Source organism: Melanotaenia boesemani, chromosome 12 (assembly GCF_017639745.1).
Source record: "Melanotaenia boesemani isolate fMelBoe1 chromosome 12, fMelBoe1.pri, whole genome shotgun sequence".
NCBI lineage: Eukaryota > Metazoa > Chordata > Actinopteri > Atheriniformes > Melanotaeniidae > Melanotaenia > Melanotaenia boesemani.
The window spans coordinates 25,282,413-25,300,876 of NC_055693.1; the positions used below are offsets into that span (position 1 = coordinate 25,282,413).

Genomic DNA, 18,464 nt, shown 5'->3' on the forward strand with positions numbered 1-18,464 from the left:
TTTTCAGATCAGTTGGTAAAAGTTCCATTTAGCTCCATGCTGTCCAGTTGATCTGAATTGATTCCATATTGTTTTATCACAAGAACAGGGAAGAAAAGAGGCTGAGATACAACAAGGCAGGGATGGAGAGCTGAGGAGGAAGGACCAAAGGAGTGCTGTGAGACATAAAGAAAGGAGACAGAAGCCATGACAGAGAGATTAGACAGAAGCACTGAGAGACAGTCAGGTGAGGAGGACAGACACAGGAATGAAACATTAGTAGGTGTGACTGTGCGTTTGTAATTGAGTAATGGAAAAATCTGAAATGTAGACCACCTTGATGGACATGAAACAAAATGTACATAAGCCAGTGAGTTACACCACAATGTGTAGTGTGTTGCTATTGGCACCACTGACTGAGAAATGTTAGAAATGTAGTTTTACATTGTGTCATGGACAATTTTCACAATACTGCTGTGGGTAGGGGGGGCCCTTGGACACTCTGTGCCCAGGGGCCCCTGTACCTTTAGTCTGGCCCTGTGTCCATCCATATCTACCTATCCATCTACCTATCCATCTACCTATCCATCTATCTATCTATCTATCTATCTATCTATCTATCTATCTATCTATCTATCTATCTATCTATGAAAAGAGTGTCACCTGATTGGTGGACTGGAAACAACACAAACCTTTTCCTCCCATGACCTTATGAATTTTGTAAGACTCCCACTGTCTTTTTTAGATAAGCTACATAAAGCATTATTACACAGTGAATTGTATCAGAATTCATGTTTTTTCGGGAACCGTTAGTTGTCAATCACTTCTTCCTCTGGTCCACCTTTATGTGATCCAGTTTATTAGATGGAGGGTGTGAACTACCTCTCTTGGGTATCTAACCTCCCTGAATTATTTGATATTTGGAATCTCTCTCTCTCTTTGTCTATTCTTAAAAAAGTGAAAATCTGATACCCCCTTGAAATACCAAGGGAATTTAACTGAAAACTATTTTTAATTAAAAAAAAACTGATAATCACTCCACCTTCCAACAGTCTTTTTTTAAATTTATTCTCACAGGCTCGGAACTAATAGGAAAACTAAACAACAAGCAGTTTTGTGTCAGGTGTGATATGTGAATTCTCTCCTGTTCAATTCCAAAGTTGAATTTTCATTAACTAGCTGTACAGGCCAACTCTAATGTAGTCCAAAGACATGACAGTTCATGTGAGAAAGGCCATCATTAGGCTGAAAAAGCGAGACTGTTTAGGAAAATAAAAGCAAGGATGGCCCAACCAGAGTGAATGAATTGACTAACAGCAACAATGGACTACGGAGTCCTGGAATCGGAGACTGTAGAAGTCTGTTCACACAACTAGAGATGCTCTGCAGCACACACCTTTATATATGTATGTAGCTGTGTGCTGCACACATCGGCCTTGCTTTTAAGTGTTTTATTCCGGTTTTATTTTGTATATATCTTGTTACATGCATGACGTGTACATGTACGTACGAGTGCCACAATCTCTTTGTCTGCATACTTATGCTGTGTGATTGAATGATAATTGACTGTTTTTGTTGAATTATAGTGTTTGTGTTTTAGGTTGTATTTGTCACAATCAGATTGGTGCTCTGCTTGCCAGCCTCCTAGTTGTGTCCACCTGTGCATGGTAATTGTACTCATGCTGCTCACCTGTTTATCATGGCATTTGAGCCTCCCATCCTCACTCCTCCAGTGCCAGATGTCTCCATTTGCTCAGTGAGCCAGTGGTTTTCCACATCATTTCAGACACAGAGTGCATGACCTTGTTGTCTGCCTCAGCCTTGCACTTTGGATTTGTTTTGTATTTCTGTTTTCACATGGATGACCCTTGCCTACTTGTTTTTGACCTTGCCTCCTTGCCTAGTCCACAATTCATCTTGTAAGATAAAATTCTTGTTTATACTCAGAGATACTGATTGTACCTGACACCTTCTAGTCTTTTGGATAACTGCTTGGATTGTCTGGATTCCTTAACCTCAGGGGGTATTCCATGAAGACAGAGAGACATTGTCAGATAAGAAACTCACATTGCCTTCTGTGTTATTAATATCATCAACTTTTTCTTCATCCATTCATCTGGGCTTGTTGGATATCCCAGGTATGAGCACTGAGGCTATGAATCAGTCTGGATTAAAAAGAGCTGAGCTGTGGTCGTGGATAAATTTGAGGCTTAAGTAGGAGCTGGTGCTAGTTTGAGTCAAACCATCACTAACCACTTTACTATTGCTGTAAAACGGAGGAAACAACTTGGTTACCATCTCACTCTCACCTCCCCCTCTGCTGTCATGGACCTCTAGGAAACCAGTTTGCAAATTTCCCATTACTGTAAATAAAACTTTCAAACTTTCCAGTTTGAGTTTGGGTTATTTGAGCTGAAGGTTCTTTGGTCATTACAGTATTCTTAAAACTACACTGTAATCTCATGAAATATGCACTTTAAATCTTGATGTTATAAATCATGCACTTTATACTATACAGCACTTACTACAACCAGGAAAACAAATTGCTCTTAATTCAAAGCATACCACCTAATCTGTCAAACATGGTGAAGACAGCATTATGGCAAGGGTGCATGTAGAGGCCAACCGAACTGGGTGATTGGTGGTTATTGATTCTGAATTTGTCTGCTGGTTTTTGCAGATAATGTGCTGCTAAACTAGCAGCATTTCACAGCACAGATAGACACACAACTTTAAGTTTTTTTCTCAACACATAGCAATGCACAGCTTGCTCAATTGACCTTGTCAGCGAGGATGCGATTTTTCACTAAAAATCTTAAGGCCCCAAAAAGCAAACTGCAGTTGCAATAACAGCCTGATATCTCAAGCAAGAAACTCCAACATTTGGTCATGACTTTTGGATATTTCTGATATTTTTTGTAGATTTTGAAACAAAGAAATAATGTTGGGATTTGTGCTTTAAATCCCACAATTAAATAATATTTTTTTCATTTTCAAAACCATTTTATTTCTAAAACTAGAATCTAATCTAAAACTAAAATGAAAGCTCAACACAAATCTGTGTTTAGAATATGTATGACATTCCTAATGTAGCAAAATAGAGAAGTGTGACACCATTAGGTCGACACTAGTCGTCCTTATCTTGTCAAGACAGACTGGAGGTGGCAAGCAGAGCAGAAAATAAGGTCTCGAGAATGCAGTCAAGAAATCTGTTGGAGAGCTGCATCCATTTCACCTGAAAAGAGCCTTCCAGCAGAGCAGATAGAGATCAAAGGACTGCCGGTCTCCAGCTGAATACTTTCTCATAAGCCAAAAACTAGCTTTTCTAATCATCCCTGCTGTCAGTGGGAGGGTTTGGAATAAAATGTATTAATCCTCAAACAAAAACATGACATGATACTTTGCCACTCCCAATGCTGCTGCAACAGAAAATCTGTCTGGTTGAAATCTTGAACAAAAACCAGGTTGCTGTTCCTGCACTTGTTTCAAGGTTTAATGCTTCATTCTCATATAGCAACTTTTTCTTTTGCATATGCAGAGCAAATACACTACAAATACAGGCTAATAGAGGACTAAATAATTCAAAAGCACTTATTTAATGTTGCAGACAAAGGGAAAAGAAAATGGCTCAAAATAAAGAATAAATAAGTTCAGCTTTGGGTTGTGTGCATGCGCCGACAGTTGTGAAAAAGCTGTATATAGCAAAATGTTTGGAACAATCCCTCAAGGCTTGAAAACTAATCTCTGACTGCTATGGATTTGGTGAGTGTTAATACGATTTAAACCCTAAAGTGTTAATCCTTAAGATCCTAAAGACACTCATGAATTGGAGTTTTGCAGCTTCAACTCTATATGTTAATTACCACCTCTGCTGGCAGATTCCACCAAACATGAATTTATACAGAAAATTCAGCAGAGACCATCTATCAGCGCTGCAGAGAAACAGCTATTAAAGTGGTTAATTGTGGTTAAAGAGCTCAGAAACCTGTTATTTTGGAGCAACTTCTTTTCCTTCATCAATGAACTGTGGGTGCAAGTGTTGCCCTGAAATAAACTAAGTTTATTTACCACAAATTTATGCTTCTTCTTTTTATTTGAAAGGCATGTGATGTGACTTTCAGATGCCTCGAATTCCTCTTTTTTTTTTAAAAAAAAAAAGACACACACACACACACACACACACACACAAAAAAATGCAATCTTATTATATTACAGTAAAGTGCTGAAAATAGACATCATTAGAAATCTGGATACCACAAATCCCCTGATGAACAACATTGGTTGTGTTTACCATTTAAAAACATGAACACTGAGCTGCAGAAATGAAACAAAAAGTAAAAAAACATGAAAGGTAACTGAGCAAGACAGACTCAACTCATTCTTGTCTTTTTGTGAAGCTGTTCAGCTAAAACAAAAAAAAAAAAAGAAGAAAAGCTCTCCTACGATTATTACCTGTTATATCTGAATATAACAAATAATTGGTTTTTGCTGTAATAGCTTATGAAGGTTTATTGAAAAACAAATACATGCAGCCAATTCAGTTTGCTTCACACATACATGCCATGCCAACCAAGTTTAGCCTCAAAAACAATTACTTATAGTCCAGAAAAACCATATATTTATGATGAATTTGGCCTGCTGGTATCAAAAGCAGGATGCTATAAGTGAACACTAATGCTGGGGTAAAAAAAAAAAAAGTACACCCTTTCTAACATTCATTATTACCATCCTAATTTATTTCATGCAACACAGAAGTGACCTAAACTGAAGTATTACAAAGCAGATTTCTGTATGGACTGAGAGAAACAACAGATGGAAACGTAATGCATAACACTTTTCTTTTAGTTTTGTTTATCTTTTGAGTTATCCCACTGGATAACTCAGTCACTAACAGTCACTGAAATATCCAGTGGGTTTAAACACTAAGAGCTACTTTTGTTTAGGTTTGTGTGTGTGTGTGTGTGTGTGTGTGTGTGTTTCTGGTACTTTGGTTGTCGTGATACATCTTCTTGTTGCAGTCTTGGTTATTTTTTATGAACTCCTGATGATTGTCAGCTTAGTTTACCTGTAAAAGCTGTAAGAAATTCTCTGTTGTGTTTCTGTTCAGGTGTAGCAGTTGGTTGTCTGGTGTTAGATTGAATTGAAATGTTGTTGCTTCTATCTACTGTATCTTTATCTCCTCTTCCCTTTTTCTACTTTCCTTTTTACTTCTCTTCCTTTCCTTTTCTTCCTGTCCCCTCCAGTCAGTTCTAGTTAGATTACATAAATTCCATAATTCAAAATAAGCAAGGTAAAACAATATATTTAAATAAATGAAGAAATAAAAAAAAAAAAATCATATTATGAAGAGGAGGCTTATACCCATAAAGCTCCCCTTGGCAAAGAAAATGTCTTAAGCATAATATAGCAGCCAGACCATCATTCTGTTTGCTACAATGCTGGACAGGATAAGTAAAAAATAAATACATAAAAAAAGCTTTGTTATCTTTACCTGTTGAGAGGATCAACCACGATGGCCCGGGGGTGTGACATATTCCCTTCCAGCAGAGTCTTCCTGGTTTGGGAGGCTCTCTCCAACCTGGCAACACTGATTGTCTTCCTGTACCCATCATTGGTCCAATATAAGTTTTTCCCAATCCAGTCCACTGAAATTCCCTCAACATTGTCAAGTTCTGCAACAGAATCAGCAGCACAGACATAAACTGAATGATCAAATATAAAACTTAGTCCATGAGAACTTTGTAAAGAAATTTATAACAGGGATGCCTGCATTAGGCAAACCTGTGACATTTGTAATAATCCGTTAGAATAAAATAATTGTTTCTTTATAGTTTGCTTTGATTTTCCAGATTTATTTACTTTGAAAAAAATGTTTTAAGAAATTATATTCAATCAAAAGAAATGCTGTGATTATGCAATTTGCTAATGGAAAATAAAAGTCATTTGAATAAAAAGTGCATGTAGAATTAATACTAAGATATCAAGCTCTTCTATTGTCAGACTGCTTTAACTTAAAATGGCTGTAATATTATACTGATGTCAGAGAAAAGTCACTTATATAAAATATTACAGACTGATAGCTTAATTTACTTCTGGGAAAAGCAGCAGTCAGTGTAAAAAAGAAAAGTAAAAAGGTCAAATAAAAAAACCTACCATCGCTGAGAATCGTCTCTCGACCATTTCCATCTATTTTTTGACGTCCAATAAGGAAACTGGTGGTGTCAGCAAAGTAAATATATCCCATTTCTGCATGGTAATCAATGGCTCGAGGGTTGACCAGATCCTCGATTGGGACCATGTGCTCATCGCTGGACTTGATGTTCATATCCAGCCCTCGGATGACTCCAGGACGTCCCTTACCATAGAACAGGAAGAAATCGTTTTTGGGCTCTACAAAGCAAAAGAGGACAGAACTCTTTTTACTGTTACTGGCAATTAATTGGTCTAATTAATCAGTGCTGATCCCTGCATTAAACCCTCTTATAGACCACATTGTACTTATATGTTTTCCAGAGCTTGGGCCATCTTTTCACTTTAATGGAGCCAGTAATCAGTGCCAATAAATATACTCTCCACCCACCGCTGCTGCAAAACTGCCATCAGAGTAAGTGTATAGGAAAATGCTTGAGCAAACAGACAATGGCAATACTTATCTTGGCTGTGAACATTGTTGCTGATTTAAAATAACAGGGCATCTGCTTAGAAAGGCAAACAGAAAGGCCTAGAAAGCTGAGGCAGCTTCTCGGCGGCTCGTCAGCAGCGCTGGGGAATAAATGTTCTCCCACCCTTTGGGATCCTCTAGAGAAGCAAGGAGGAATGAAGGAGGGCTTCCACAGAGAAAAGCAGACCTCACCCTGCTCCCAGCCTCTACCCAAGAGACCAGGATGCTGGAGGTGAGGGGACCACACATGCCTCACTTCAATTTATCATTTGTGAGGGAGATAGCACCTACCCAGGAGACAATTAAGCATTCCAAGAGACCCAGATATCATATTCCACTGTGACTGTTGTATGGAAAAAAATCATTTAACACCAAATCTCATTATGCTTAGGGAGATGGAAAGGAAGAGCAAGCGAGAGAGATAGCTGGTGTCATCAGAACATCTATGAGGAGGGAATAAATCAAATGTGTCAAGGAAAGGCTCCCAAAGCTCCATTACCCTGATCGAAATGCGGTAGGCCCTCAAATTGTGTCATCAATTTGATCTTTGGCTTTTATTGTCAACTACACAATGTCCAGCGATTGATCAGGCCAGCCAACAAATGCAGACTAACTTAAAACCTCATTATGACAATAATCAATCAGACTTCCGACAGGTCGATAGCAGAACGTCACTTTCACATAGAGCTGTATCCGTCAGCCTCGTCTTTATCGCAGTCAGTCCAAGTCTATGCATGTATGGCTAACCCATAGCTCTGTTATAACCTTTATAGTGATGAAAATGATGAAAAAAGCCGATTTCTTTCTCATTAGAAACAGTAAGAATTGTCAATGAGAATCTTATAGGTGCTGTGTGGTAAAGTTCAATGATAAAGTTCTCTCTCTGCTTTTCAAAGCCCAGAGGGGATTGTGATGCTAAATCTTATATAAGAAAGAACTTCCAGAGTTCTGAAGGTGACATTTTCAGCCTTACAATCTGATGGCATAGAAACAGCTGGCTGCACATTCTCACAAAGTTTAAGCATCAGCCTAAAATTTTGGAATTGTTATTCATTTATCAGGAAATTTATTCATCCATCATTGTCCTACATACAAATGTGGACTGTTTTTTCTATTCTTACTCGTCCATTCATGAAAGACAGGGCAAGGCAGGGAATAAATATTGATAAAGTCATACGTTAAAATGAAAGAGTCATTCACTGACTTTAAATGGATAAATCCTACAATACAGGTAAGGCATGGAGCAGCACAATAATTGCAATGTTTTTAAGTTTACTGAAATAAGAGGTAGTTATCAATAAATAATTAAAAAACAAAGATTTCATGTTATTTAGCCTTTTTAAAAAATATTATTAACTTGATTTCTCTCATTTTAATCAGATTTTCATTCACTTTCTGTTTTATCTTTAAATTACTTTATGCTCATTTTTGTGTTACTTTGGCTTCTTGCATTTACATCATGCCTGTTTTGCATTTACTTGATTACCCTGCTGTTCTGTTCCTGCAAATCACTCACTCAACCTGGATCAGCCCTCAAAGATGCCCCACTATCATCAGGTGGCAGAGACTGTGAGGGAGAACTGGGGCAAAGTTCATATGCTCACTTCTACGCACACACACGCACCACACTCAAGTACACGACTACAGATACACCTCCCCGTTATTCACTGCCTTGCTGTCCTTCCACCTCCTTCCACTCCCGGGCAGTGGGTTCATTGGACGCGCTCTGAGAATGCAGCTGCGTCTGCACTTGCTGCGATGGGAGTCCCCCCCGTCCCCCCCCCCCCCGCCACGTGTTTCTCATGTTGTGATTGTCTGAGTTATGTTTTTGTATGTACTGAGGAGTGTTTTTTTGTATCTCAATAATGGGCCCTTAGGCCCAGTGTGGAGATGCCTATTTTTTATCCTCTCAGCTACATCTTACTCCCTAATGTTCCTTTCACCTATATCTAAGACAAGGAGCGCTGTAGAAATGGCTGCTCCGTCAGTGTATGCCTGTTCTGTTTGTGTCATCATATGTTGTTTTGTCTAGTCTTGGATGGGTTGTACTGAAAACATGAATTTCCCTGCAAAGGGATTAATAAAGTATTTTTCATTTCATTTCATTCAAATACTACCTGGTTGCAATCTGTTGTTAGTTTCTTAGTACAGTTTCAGTTATGTTGCACTAGTTTTACTCAACACTTCGTGTCATGCTTTCAGCTTTACTCTTTTATTAGGCCGCGATTTTGACAGACTTTTCATGCATTTCTGTGGCCTCATTGAATAAACTGTTGACATTTAGATTTTACTTGACTGTGTCCTGCAGTTTAGTCCTTCACTCTATGCAGTCATCACAGGTTTCATATCAGTTCAATTCCTCTTTCATCCACTCATATATATATATATAAAATCTGTTTAAACGATGTCATTCATTCTCTGTACTGCTTTATCCATTACGGGTTGCAGGTAAGCTGAAGCCTATCCCAGCATTATAACAGGTGAGAGGCAGGGTACACCCTGGACTGGTGCCCTGTACATCGGAGGGCCAACACATATAGGGACGAACAACCACTCTCACACACACACACACACTCACTCCTAGGGAGAATTTAGAGTGATCAATTAACCTAACATGATGCCTTTGGATAGTGGGAGGAAGCCGGAGAACCCGGAGAGAACACATGCATACACAGGGAGAACATGCAAAATCCACACAAAAGGCCACCCTGATTTGAACGTCCCCCCAAGGCTCAGCCAGCGACCATCTTGCATGTGAGGCTGCGGTACTAACCAACATACCACAGTGTAGCCTGTTTTAACAGTGTGCTTTTCCTAAACTTCCACTATGATGGTAAAAGACTTGCCTGAGCAACATAGAAAGCGACGTAGCATTGCCCTCTAAAATGTATTTTGTTATGTCTTTCAATGACTAACCTTAAGAAAAAGGTATTTTTATTATGTAGCAATGTTGCAGCAAAGGGAGTAAAGAAAAGGAAATAAAATGAATTAAGTTTCTGGAAGGTGGTTCTTGCTGGTGCAGCCAGCGCTTTAGGTACTGCTGCAGATGGATAACTGACAGTACACAACAGAGAAGTTAATCAAATTCTGAAGCCAATGCCTTCTGCATAAATCCCAGTATGTGATGAGTTGGGTGCAACAATGTGCAGGAATTGTACTAGTTTTTAATTAAGTGGCACAGAGATGTTACATCCCTCAAAAAGCTGTAATATCATATGTAATAAGGCTCTAAAAAAACACCCATGTCCTCTAATCGACACATACATCTAATCAACATTTCATGGACACAGGAGTGTGTGTCACAAGGTTGATGTGAATGCCAATTGTGTTGGGGTAGTCATTAATTGATGTCACAATCAATATGTTACTGAAAAAGGTTCATGGACAAACTTCCTGCAGTAATGAATACAAAGCAGTAAAGGACATGGCACTGAAAACCTTTGTTTTGTTTTGGGTATCTTTTCAGTTTTGGTGAAGCACAGAGAACGTCTAAGAGGTAATAAGGTTGATTTATGGTTGTACATATATTTATAATCATCTTAGGGAAGGGTTTCTGTACAAATAATGCCGACCTCAAGGAGAAGGGCTCACATGCAGCCCTCAAAAAAGCAAAAACTTGGAAAGAAAGGCATTAACCTCTTGAATCCTAGGGTTTTTGGAGGTGTAGTTCGCCTGAACAGACCTACCCAAATTAAATCAACAATAACTCTGTAATTTTCAGGTCAATATACATAACCTTGGTCTCAATGGATAGGTAAGACGCTATGGAATATAAATCCAGAAACATTCTGAATGTTAATATGCCATAAATTATCCTCGCCTATTTTTTTTTTTTTTTTTTTTTACACAGATGAAAACATCATGATAGAAATCATTCTGTGCATAAAGATACCACTGCATGCATTCAGCAACTCCTTGACTACAACTGTACAAAGTTTAATAAGAATAGAACAAAGCTCATAGCTTTTATGCAGGTTTTAGTGTGGATAGTACCAGGCGGACTCTCCATTTGGCCACTTGGATACCCAAACTGTGCCAAATTGTGCTGTGTCTGTATTTCCTCCAGAGCTTGTAACACAGTGTATTTGGTTTTTTGTAATTTCTTGGACATGTTTATGGCTTTTATCCTTCGTTCTAAATGAATAAAAAGTCAAAATGAAGCAAAGAAATGAACGCTGTTCGATATTCGATCTTTTCGGTACGGTGCGTAACTGCAGCAAAATGGCAATGATGCTCCTTTGTTTATGCGCAAGCATTTATACCTGACAGATAAAGCCTTGTTCAAGTGAAAGATATCATTGGAAAGCTTGTAAGATGTAGAATTTGACCGAACTTTATTTACACTGCCAAGACCCACAACAAGACAACAAAATAGCTATGAATGGGAGCATATGACATGTTACCGCATGACGCAGTTTCGCAATTATGGATTACTACGCTGTGAGTTTTGGTCGAAGAACAGTGTGGATAGACTGAAAATGACCACAAAAAGGTAAGGAAATAAAAAAATATCACTGTTTCTGAGAATAGCTTTGGGATTTGGTGCTGTATTTGGTGATAAACATGCTATCTGATAAGGCTTGCTGTGATATGTGAAGGTTAGCTTTGCGTTTGTTTGGAGACTGACGTGAGGTGCTTGGCGAATATCTTTTTATGCTTGGTATCATATGAAAGTGCAGCTTTTCTAGTTTCATTTGATACCCAATATGTTGGGGTGGAGTGAACGGATCACGCGTTGTGTTGCATTTTGTTTCGGGTGTTACTGGTTATGGTGGCACTGCTGTTTGTTGCATACGTATTTTAAAGTTGTTATTAAACAAATACTTTGCTGACTAAATGCACTTGGAGAGTTGATTTAGTGGCATTAGGTATTATTCTTTGAGACACATTATAAATAAAATATCCTTACATCACTAAAGTAACTTTTACACACAAGAACTTGTGTTTACACCTGTTGGACCCACAGGTGGGTCCGTTGGGCTTAAGGGGTTAAATGAAGGGGGTGTCCTTTCAGGCAATAATGCATCGTTTGAACATTGTAGGTCACCTAGAAAACATGAAAAAAAAAAAAAAAAAAAAAAAAAAATACCAAGGGTCCATTAAAAAAATGTTAATTGAAAGCTTATTCGCCAGTATATGTTTTTTGGAAAAACAGAGAAGTTGTCTGTGTTTTATCCCCAGACTGGGAATATGTTACACAAAAAAGAGGCTAAAGCTAAAGACTTTGCCTCCGATTCTGGACCAAGAAACTGCTGGTTGAAAGACCACCAATGGCACAAACACAGGAAAAAAGTGTCTACATGTCAGGCAGCTCCACATGTTTTTGATACCAAAGATACAACAGACAGACATGCTTCTAAGTGTTTGTTTAGCACCAGTATAGAACCAGTGCAGTACCATGGATACCTCACCATCCTAGTTCAAATAAGCAATGAGTGACTTAAGCTCAGGCATTTTTTTTTTAAATTTCTACTTGAAAACTTCTTCAAAATCAGCTCCACAACTGTAAAATATTAAAATGAACAACTTTAAGATCTATAGACAGAAGATATTAAGGATTCTGTAATGCATTAAGTGTCCTCATCCTTTTCAAGGACAGGGTGAGAAGTGACAGTTTTTATTGCTGCCTAAACAAAACAATAAACTGTAAATTGCTGATGTTAAAACAATTCTTACAATTTTCAGGTCTGCCTGTGAAACAAATTTGCTGCCACATAAATCAGTACCTTGCCACAAAAAGATCCACTCCTGGGAAGAAGAGGTTAAGGTGCAGGCTTTCAATTTGCTTGACGATTCACACTGCTCTGTCTAATTTTAATCTCTGTCTACAATATTATCCTCTCCTAAATTGGGGCCAACCTGAGGCTAGACGATAGCAAAAAGATGAAATTTGAGTCAAAAATGTATTTCAAAACATTAGGAGCTACAGCTATTGAGAAAGACTTTTAGGACATGAAATACCAAAATTTATAATTTTGCATCTGCCATAATTAAAACAAAATGTACTAACTTTTACAGGATTTTCCATCAAAGCCCAGGCTGTAGCCAGTACGACAGCGGCAGGTTCTTGACTTGTAACTTCCGCTTAGAAGACAAATGTGGGAACACCCTCCTGGTTTTCTATATGAATCCAGTTCACATGCATGACTCCTGACTGTGGACAAAATAAAAAGGAATTATAATTTCAGTGATTTTTTTTTTTGGTCAGTTAGTGACTAAAGAGTGAATTGTCATAGTTAATTACACATACTTGCACATGTTTGCTTCATGGAAAATGTCCTTTACCTTTTGGCTGAGTGAGTTTGTGGTAAACACGCAGAGCTCTAGCATTCCCCAGGCTGGCAAGTGTCCTGCTGTCTGCTGTGATGTTGAACCTGTGCACCTGCAGCAGTTTTACAGTGGAACTCCCTTTGGAAAGGTCAGAGTGGATAGCATAGAGGTAGTCCTCAAACACAGCTAATGCATATATGTACGACACCTGAAAAACAAAACAAAAAACAAAAGAAAAAATCCATGGTGCCTTTCTTTTACACCTTACTCAAAACCAAACACAAGTCAAACCACAAGTGGAGCAGGAAGACAATAACAAAACTGAATCAATGAGCACTTTTATTTTTCAACATGCATAAAGCATTAGAGGGGGGTGGGTGAGAGATGGTGGTGTGGCTCTGTGGTACATCTGGTAGCCCATACAGGGTCAAAAGCCTGAATCCACTGGGAGGCCACTGGCCCAGACACAACAGCCTCCATGCTACATTTAGCAGGCTGACACCCACACAAAGCGACATGGCTGGATGAGCTATGTTCACAGGAAGTACACCTAAGCTCAGTGGCCCACACCTTAATATCAGGGGCACCAGGAAACATGCATCACAATAACTAAATAAATAAATAAATAAACAAAACCACTCAACCATCTCTCTCTGTCCTCTGTCTCTATGGAATTTGGCTTCAAAACCACTTTAAAACAAACAACTCAAAAGAAATGTATATACTTTAGTCAGTGCACATTTATTAGGCCGTATCTGATATTTTCTGCAACAAATGTGTAATAGAATTAATCTAACCAGATCAAACTAATAAAGAAGGAAAAACATTCAAACGTCAGATGGGTGATACTGATGATTAAGAAGCTAACTGTGTTTGCCTAATGGAATTTTTGCTTTGTGTCAACATGGCTGAAAGATGTTTTCTGTAAAATGACTTAAGTAAGAATAGTTTAGTTAGAACAGCAATAATAAAGATATTACATATGATCAATCCAAAGCCTCACTGCCTCTCAGAATTAAAGTTTTGTCCTTGCCAAAATAGTCTAAGTAAATGGTGCATATTAACTTTGGTAAATAAAAAAAATGTTTTTTTTATGTATGAAAACTATGTATGGAAATTTAAATAAAATATGTACTAGAAATGATCTGCATTTGGGTAAATCTGATGCAGTCAGTAAGACTGAGCAAAAAACAGCTGCTTCTAATCACCAATTATTCTGACTATAAAGGTTATATATTTCCCTGGTTCCATAAAGGACCACACTGTGTGAAACACAGAAAGCTTTTCAATGATATCTATAATGCAGATGGAATAATGTTAAAATCTTCTCTCTAATGAGGGCACAAGCTAATGAAGCAAGGCAATATCATGTAGGGAACACCTGCATACACAATAAGGTGCTTGATATGTATGTTTTTCCTCATAAAGGGTGAGTATCTAATTCATGCTGGTTGAAAGGGCCTTTTAATGAATAACCATAATTTGGAATGAAAGGCTTTAAAGAAAGTGTAGTACAGGAGAGAGACTATTGATATGCTCATTTCGAAGACAGCTCCACATGTGTCTCAGCTTCATGTTAATAAGCCATCAAGGTTTTGAAAGACCTTTTCAATAAAAACGAAGAGTGAATTTTAACACCAGGCATTGAATTATGTACCACCTGTCTTGCAGCATGGTGGCCTAATTTTCTCAATTAGAGAATTAACCAAGAATCACTGTCCCCCAGCCTCATGTCATAATTTGAGTTTCTCAAATGAAGAGGATGACTGCTCATCAGGGAAGTCATTGATATTAGATAATAACTATTTCTCACAGTGTGGAGTCGGATCTTCCAGGTAAATGTGATACTTACTTGGCTCCCATGGATGATGTTGTGCCTGTTCCTGCCGTTGTAATCCACCACATCAATGTATTCCAGGTAGGCATCCACCCAATACACCAGCTTCTTGACCACATCCAGAGCCACAGCAGTTGGCTGCTCGATTACATAATCTACCAGCCGGGTCCGGTTGGTGCCGTCCATGTTACAGCGCTCGACCTTGGCCACATTCCCGTAGTCAGTGAAGAACAGCATCCTGTGGAGGCAGCCAGTGTTTACATGAGTAAATGCCATACATATATATATATATATATATATATATATACACACACACTCACATATATATACATATATATATATATATATGAAACAAATATTTATTGGACTTAAAAATCCTGCTGCTATATTTTTTTCAAGTTATATGTCATTAAATGCTAAATTTGATCTATCTGAGCTAATTTACAATGCACACTATGCAAAATGTACCTAAAAAGCTATGCATACGCTGGTACCGGTGGTCCTACTCAGTCATACCTTTGAGACTAGTAGAAATATGTGAAAAAGAAAGAAATAATTCTTTTTTTCCCCTCATATTTTCAGTTTGAAACATTTTTGAGCTGAGATGTTTGTGCAGAGACTGTATAGATACCAGCCAATCACAGTGTGTGAGGACTGTGAAAAAATGGTAAGCCATAGTATGTGTGCTTGTAGAGCTGTGTACTATATCAGAGGTCTTGAGCAATAGTTAAAGGCTTTCTGCAGGTTTTTCTTCTGACATTGGCCGATTTTTCTCTCATTTCCAATTCAGTCCTCGTACATGTTGCTTTTCAGAAAAAAAATGGTGCTGTTTAAGCCAAAAAACATGGAATCATGAATCATCCAAGCATAAAAAAAGATACCAAACTCAAGGAGGGTAAGGACAACTTAGAAAATAACTCATTTTAAAGACTTTTTTTTCTTTTTTTTTATTGTGTATTTTTTGTTACTGGCAGCCTGGTGCAAGTCACCTAAATTGTTCCAATTTTCTTAGTTGCTTTTATAATAAATGCCAAAGATTTGAGGAGTGTGGAAGTGTGGAACAGCATTTTCACATCAACAAAATAATTCCCAAAGAGTTACTAGAAGAAAATATGGCAAATCTTAGCTTAGACGTTGTCCTTACAAAACTGGACAATGGCAGGACAAAAAAAAAAAAATAAAATAATAATAATAATAATAGTAATAATAATCAGCAAACAAACAGTATTTGGATGATGTAATTTTTTTAGAAATGAGCAAAGAGTGGACACAGGACCTGACAGATGCATGTGAACATAACTGAGTAATCTGTTTGTTGAAGCCTCCTCAGAAAAAATCTCTATGGAGGGACAAAGTGTGAAAATAAGTGGCAACAGGTCTTATGGACTGACAAATCATCCCCAGAGCTCAAACATCAACATTATTGAGCGTGGGATCATCCTGACAGAGAATGGAAAAAAAAGCAGCCAACATTCAAAGAGCTTTGGAAGGGCCTTCAGGAAGCCAAGAGACATATTCTTTAAGACTATTGACAAGATCTGGGATCAAACTGTGTTAAAGAATAAAAATTATCATAGCTAATATTTACTTTCAAGCTTTTTTAGTTTTGTACAGACTTTTTTGACCTCACATTGTCACAATCAGAAGCAGCTCAAGACTTTAGCACATGTATGAATGTTTTACACCTCATGCTTAAAGTAACATGACGATGCAACTGACAATATAACACAAAATAAGAAATATAAAGAAATGTGCCTAAAGATGAACCAAAGCACAAAAACTGACATATTAAGTGATTTTCTAGTCTAGATTTGTCCAGTCAGACTGTCTTTCCGATAGATGTTCCACAGCCTCGAGGCAAGTGTAATAAAGGCAGCATTTTCCAGTCTCTGAGGTAATTTTAGAACGTTTAAGGCATGTTGCATGGAACCTTGAAGTTGTTGAAGACACAGTGACTGACAATGTGTGATGCACAGAGGAGCCAAGGCACTTAGTACCTCAAAATCACAAGAACTGTTGGGAAATCAATTTGCAAAAGCTGCAGAAGCAACTAAAAGACATGAAAATGGATGCAATACACAGTGAAATTCCTTCCCTACTATAAATGCCGAATAATTTCAGATAATAACTGAAACATCTTCTTCACTAAAGTAAAGTTCGCATACACTGTCACTTGTAGTATTTAAAACTGCTCAGGTCTGCACATTTATTCATTAACATGGAAGACTTGCCACAACGTCTTGCTGGGTTTCTGTGAGCACAGAACTCCAATAGTTTGGAGGATAACAAGCTACAGCGAGAGAACGATAGGAAGCCGACTTAATCTGCACAAGTCAAGTCAGGGGAGAGATGAGCTGCCCTTTGAACTCTAGACCCGGCTGTGCAGAGAAAGTGTCTGCGTCAGCAAGGAGCTTAGCTCCCCAAACAGGTGCACCTCCACGTGGCATATCAATGATCGCTTGCTGGGATTAAGATGGTGCTGATGCTGTTCTTCTGTATTCCACAGTTTCAACAAAGTCCACAGTGGATTCTAGAAATGAGCCCCCATGATAAAATAAACTGTATGGCAGCAGTAAGAAATAATAAAGACACTTGCATCACAGTGAATTAAAGCACTGCATGAACTGTGTTACAACTGACAATATGAGCTAACTGTGTTTACTATACGAGGCTGGATTGTGCTAATTATAAGGAATTCTATGCAGTATAGCAGGACTTTTCTGAATGGCTTTGCACAGTTTAGTAATGAAATTCACTCCAAAAGTAAATAACTACAGATGCTCTTTGACAAAAAGTCAAAGACTGAGAAAATTCCTTCCTCTTCAATTAAAATTTGATCATCATCTTAACTGTAAAATGTTTTCCAATACAATCCAAGAGCAGTTTGCTTTCATCAAGCCCAGCAGCAGTTTGAAGGGTTTTAGGATCGTTGTCTGTAAGATTTGTCAGTGGGTTTTGTAGCAGTGATGCTAAGATAAGAACCTCAGTGACTGCAGAGCCCTGACTTCCTGTAGCGGCATTAGAAAGAGACCTTAAGTGGTCTTGAATTAAATGCCTTGACAGCTATTAAAATGGATATTATAATGCAATGTTTTTTAGACATTCACTTCAGCAAGATAAACGTACATTTTAATGTGATAAACCATTCCTGTGTTAGTAACTTTGCAGTCGATTGTGGAATATCGACTCATACTCATCCTCAATAATGAGTACAAAATATATATCAGCATGATAAGTTTCTGTTTTCCACTTATTTTTCCATCTGTCATCATCATGTCCAACTTTGAACTAGCTCAGTCTTATGATCAGATGTCTGCCAGTCTTTTTCTTTCCCATCTGTGAAAATAAACTTTAACAAAAAAAAAAAAAAAAAAAAACTACTGGCATGAATCCTTATCTTGGCAGTAATTATGTTTTTATCTAAATGTATTAATCACTCAGCAGGAATCACTCAGAGGTGCAAAGCAAAAGTAAAATCTTACTTTTTTCAAAGAAACGAACATATTATGCTTCATGATCAAAGTTCCCTCACCTGCACCTTTTCCTGTCGTAGCAGCATAGACTCATAGGACACTTCTGTTCTACTGCAAATTTTTATTTATTTATTTTTTTTTGCTGATACACATAGCAAACCATCAATCAAACTCTCCTCTCTTTAAAGAAAAGGAAAGGTTGTCCATCAAACCGCTTTCCCTATATAGAAAAGTTAAAATGCCG

The 18,464-nt window shown here is 37.9% G+C and overlaps 1 protein-coding gene across 1 annotated transcript in view; it reads right to left on the reverse strand.

Moving 5' to 3' along the window:
• Positions 1-18,464, reverse strand: part of lrp1bb (low density lipoprotein receptor-related protein 1Bb) — a 335,780-nt gene that overhangs the window by 165,980 nt on the left and 151,336 nt on the right. The window contains exons 8-12 of the mRNA XM_042001119.1: positions 14,763-14,985; positions 12,926-13,118; positions 12,651-12,794; positions 6,133-6,369; positions 5,471-5,651 (exon numbers count right to left, since the gene is read on the reverse strand). Coding sequence (XP_041857053.1) covers positions 5,471-5,651; positions 6,133-6,369; positions 12,651-12,794; positions 12,926-13,118; positions 14,763-14,985 — 978 coding nt within the window. The remainder of the gene's footprint in view (positions 1-5,470; positions 5,652-6,132; positions 6,370-12,650; positions 12,795-12,925; positions 13,119-14,762; positions 14,986-18,464) is intronic.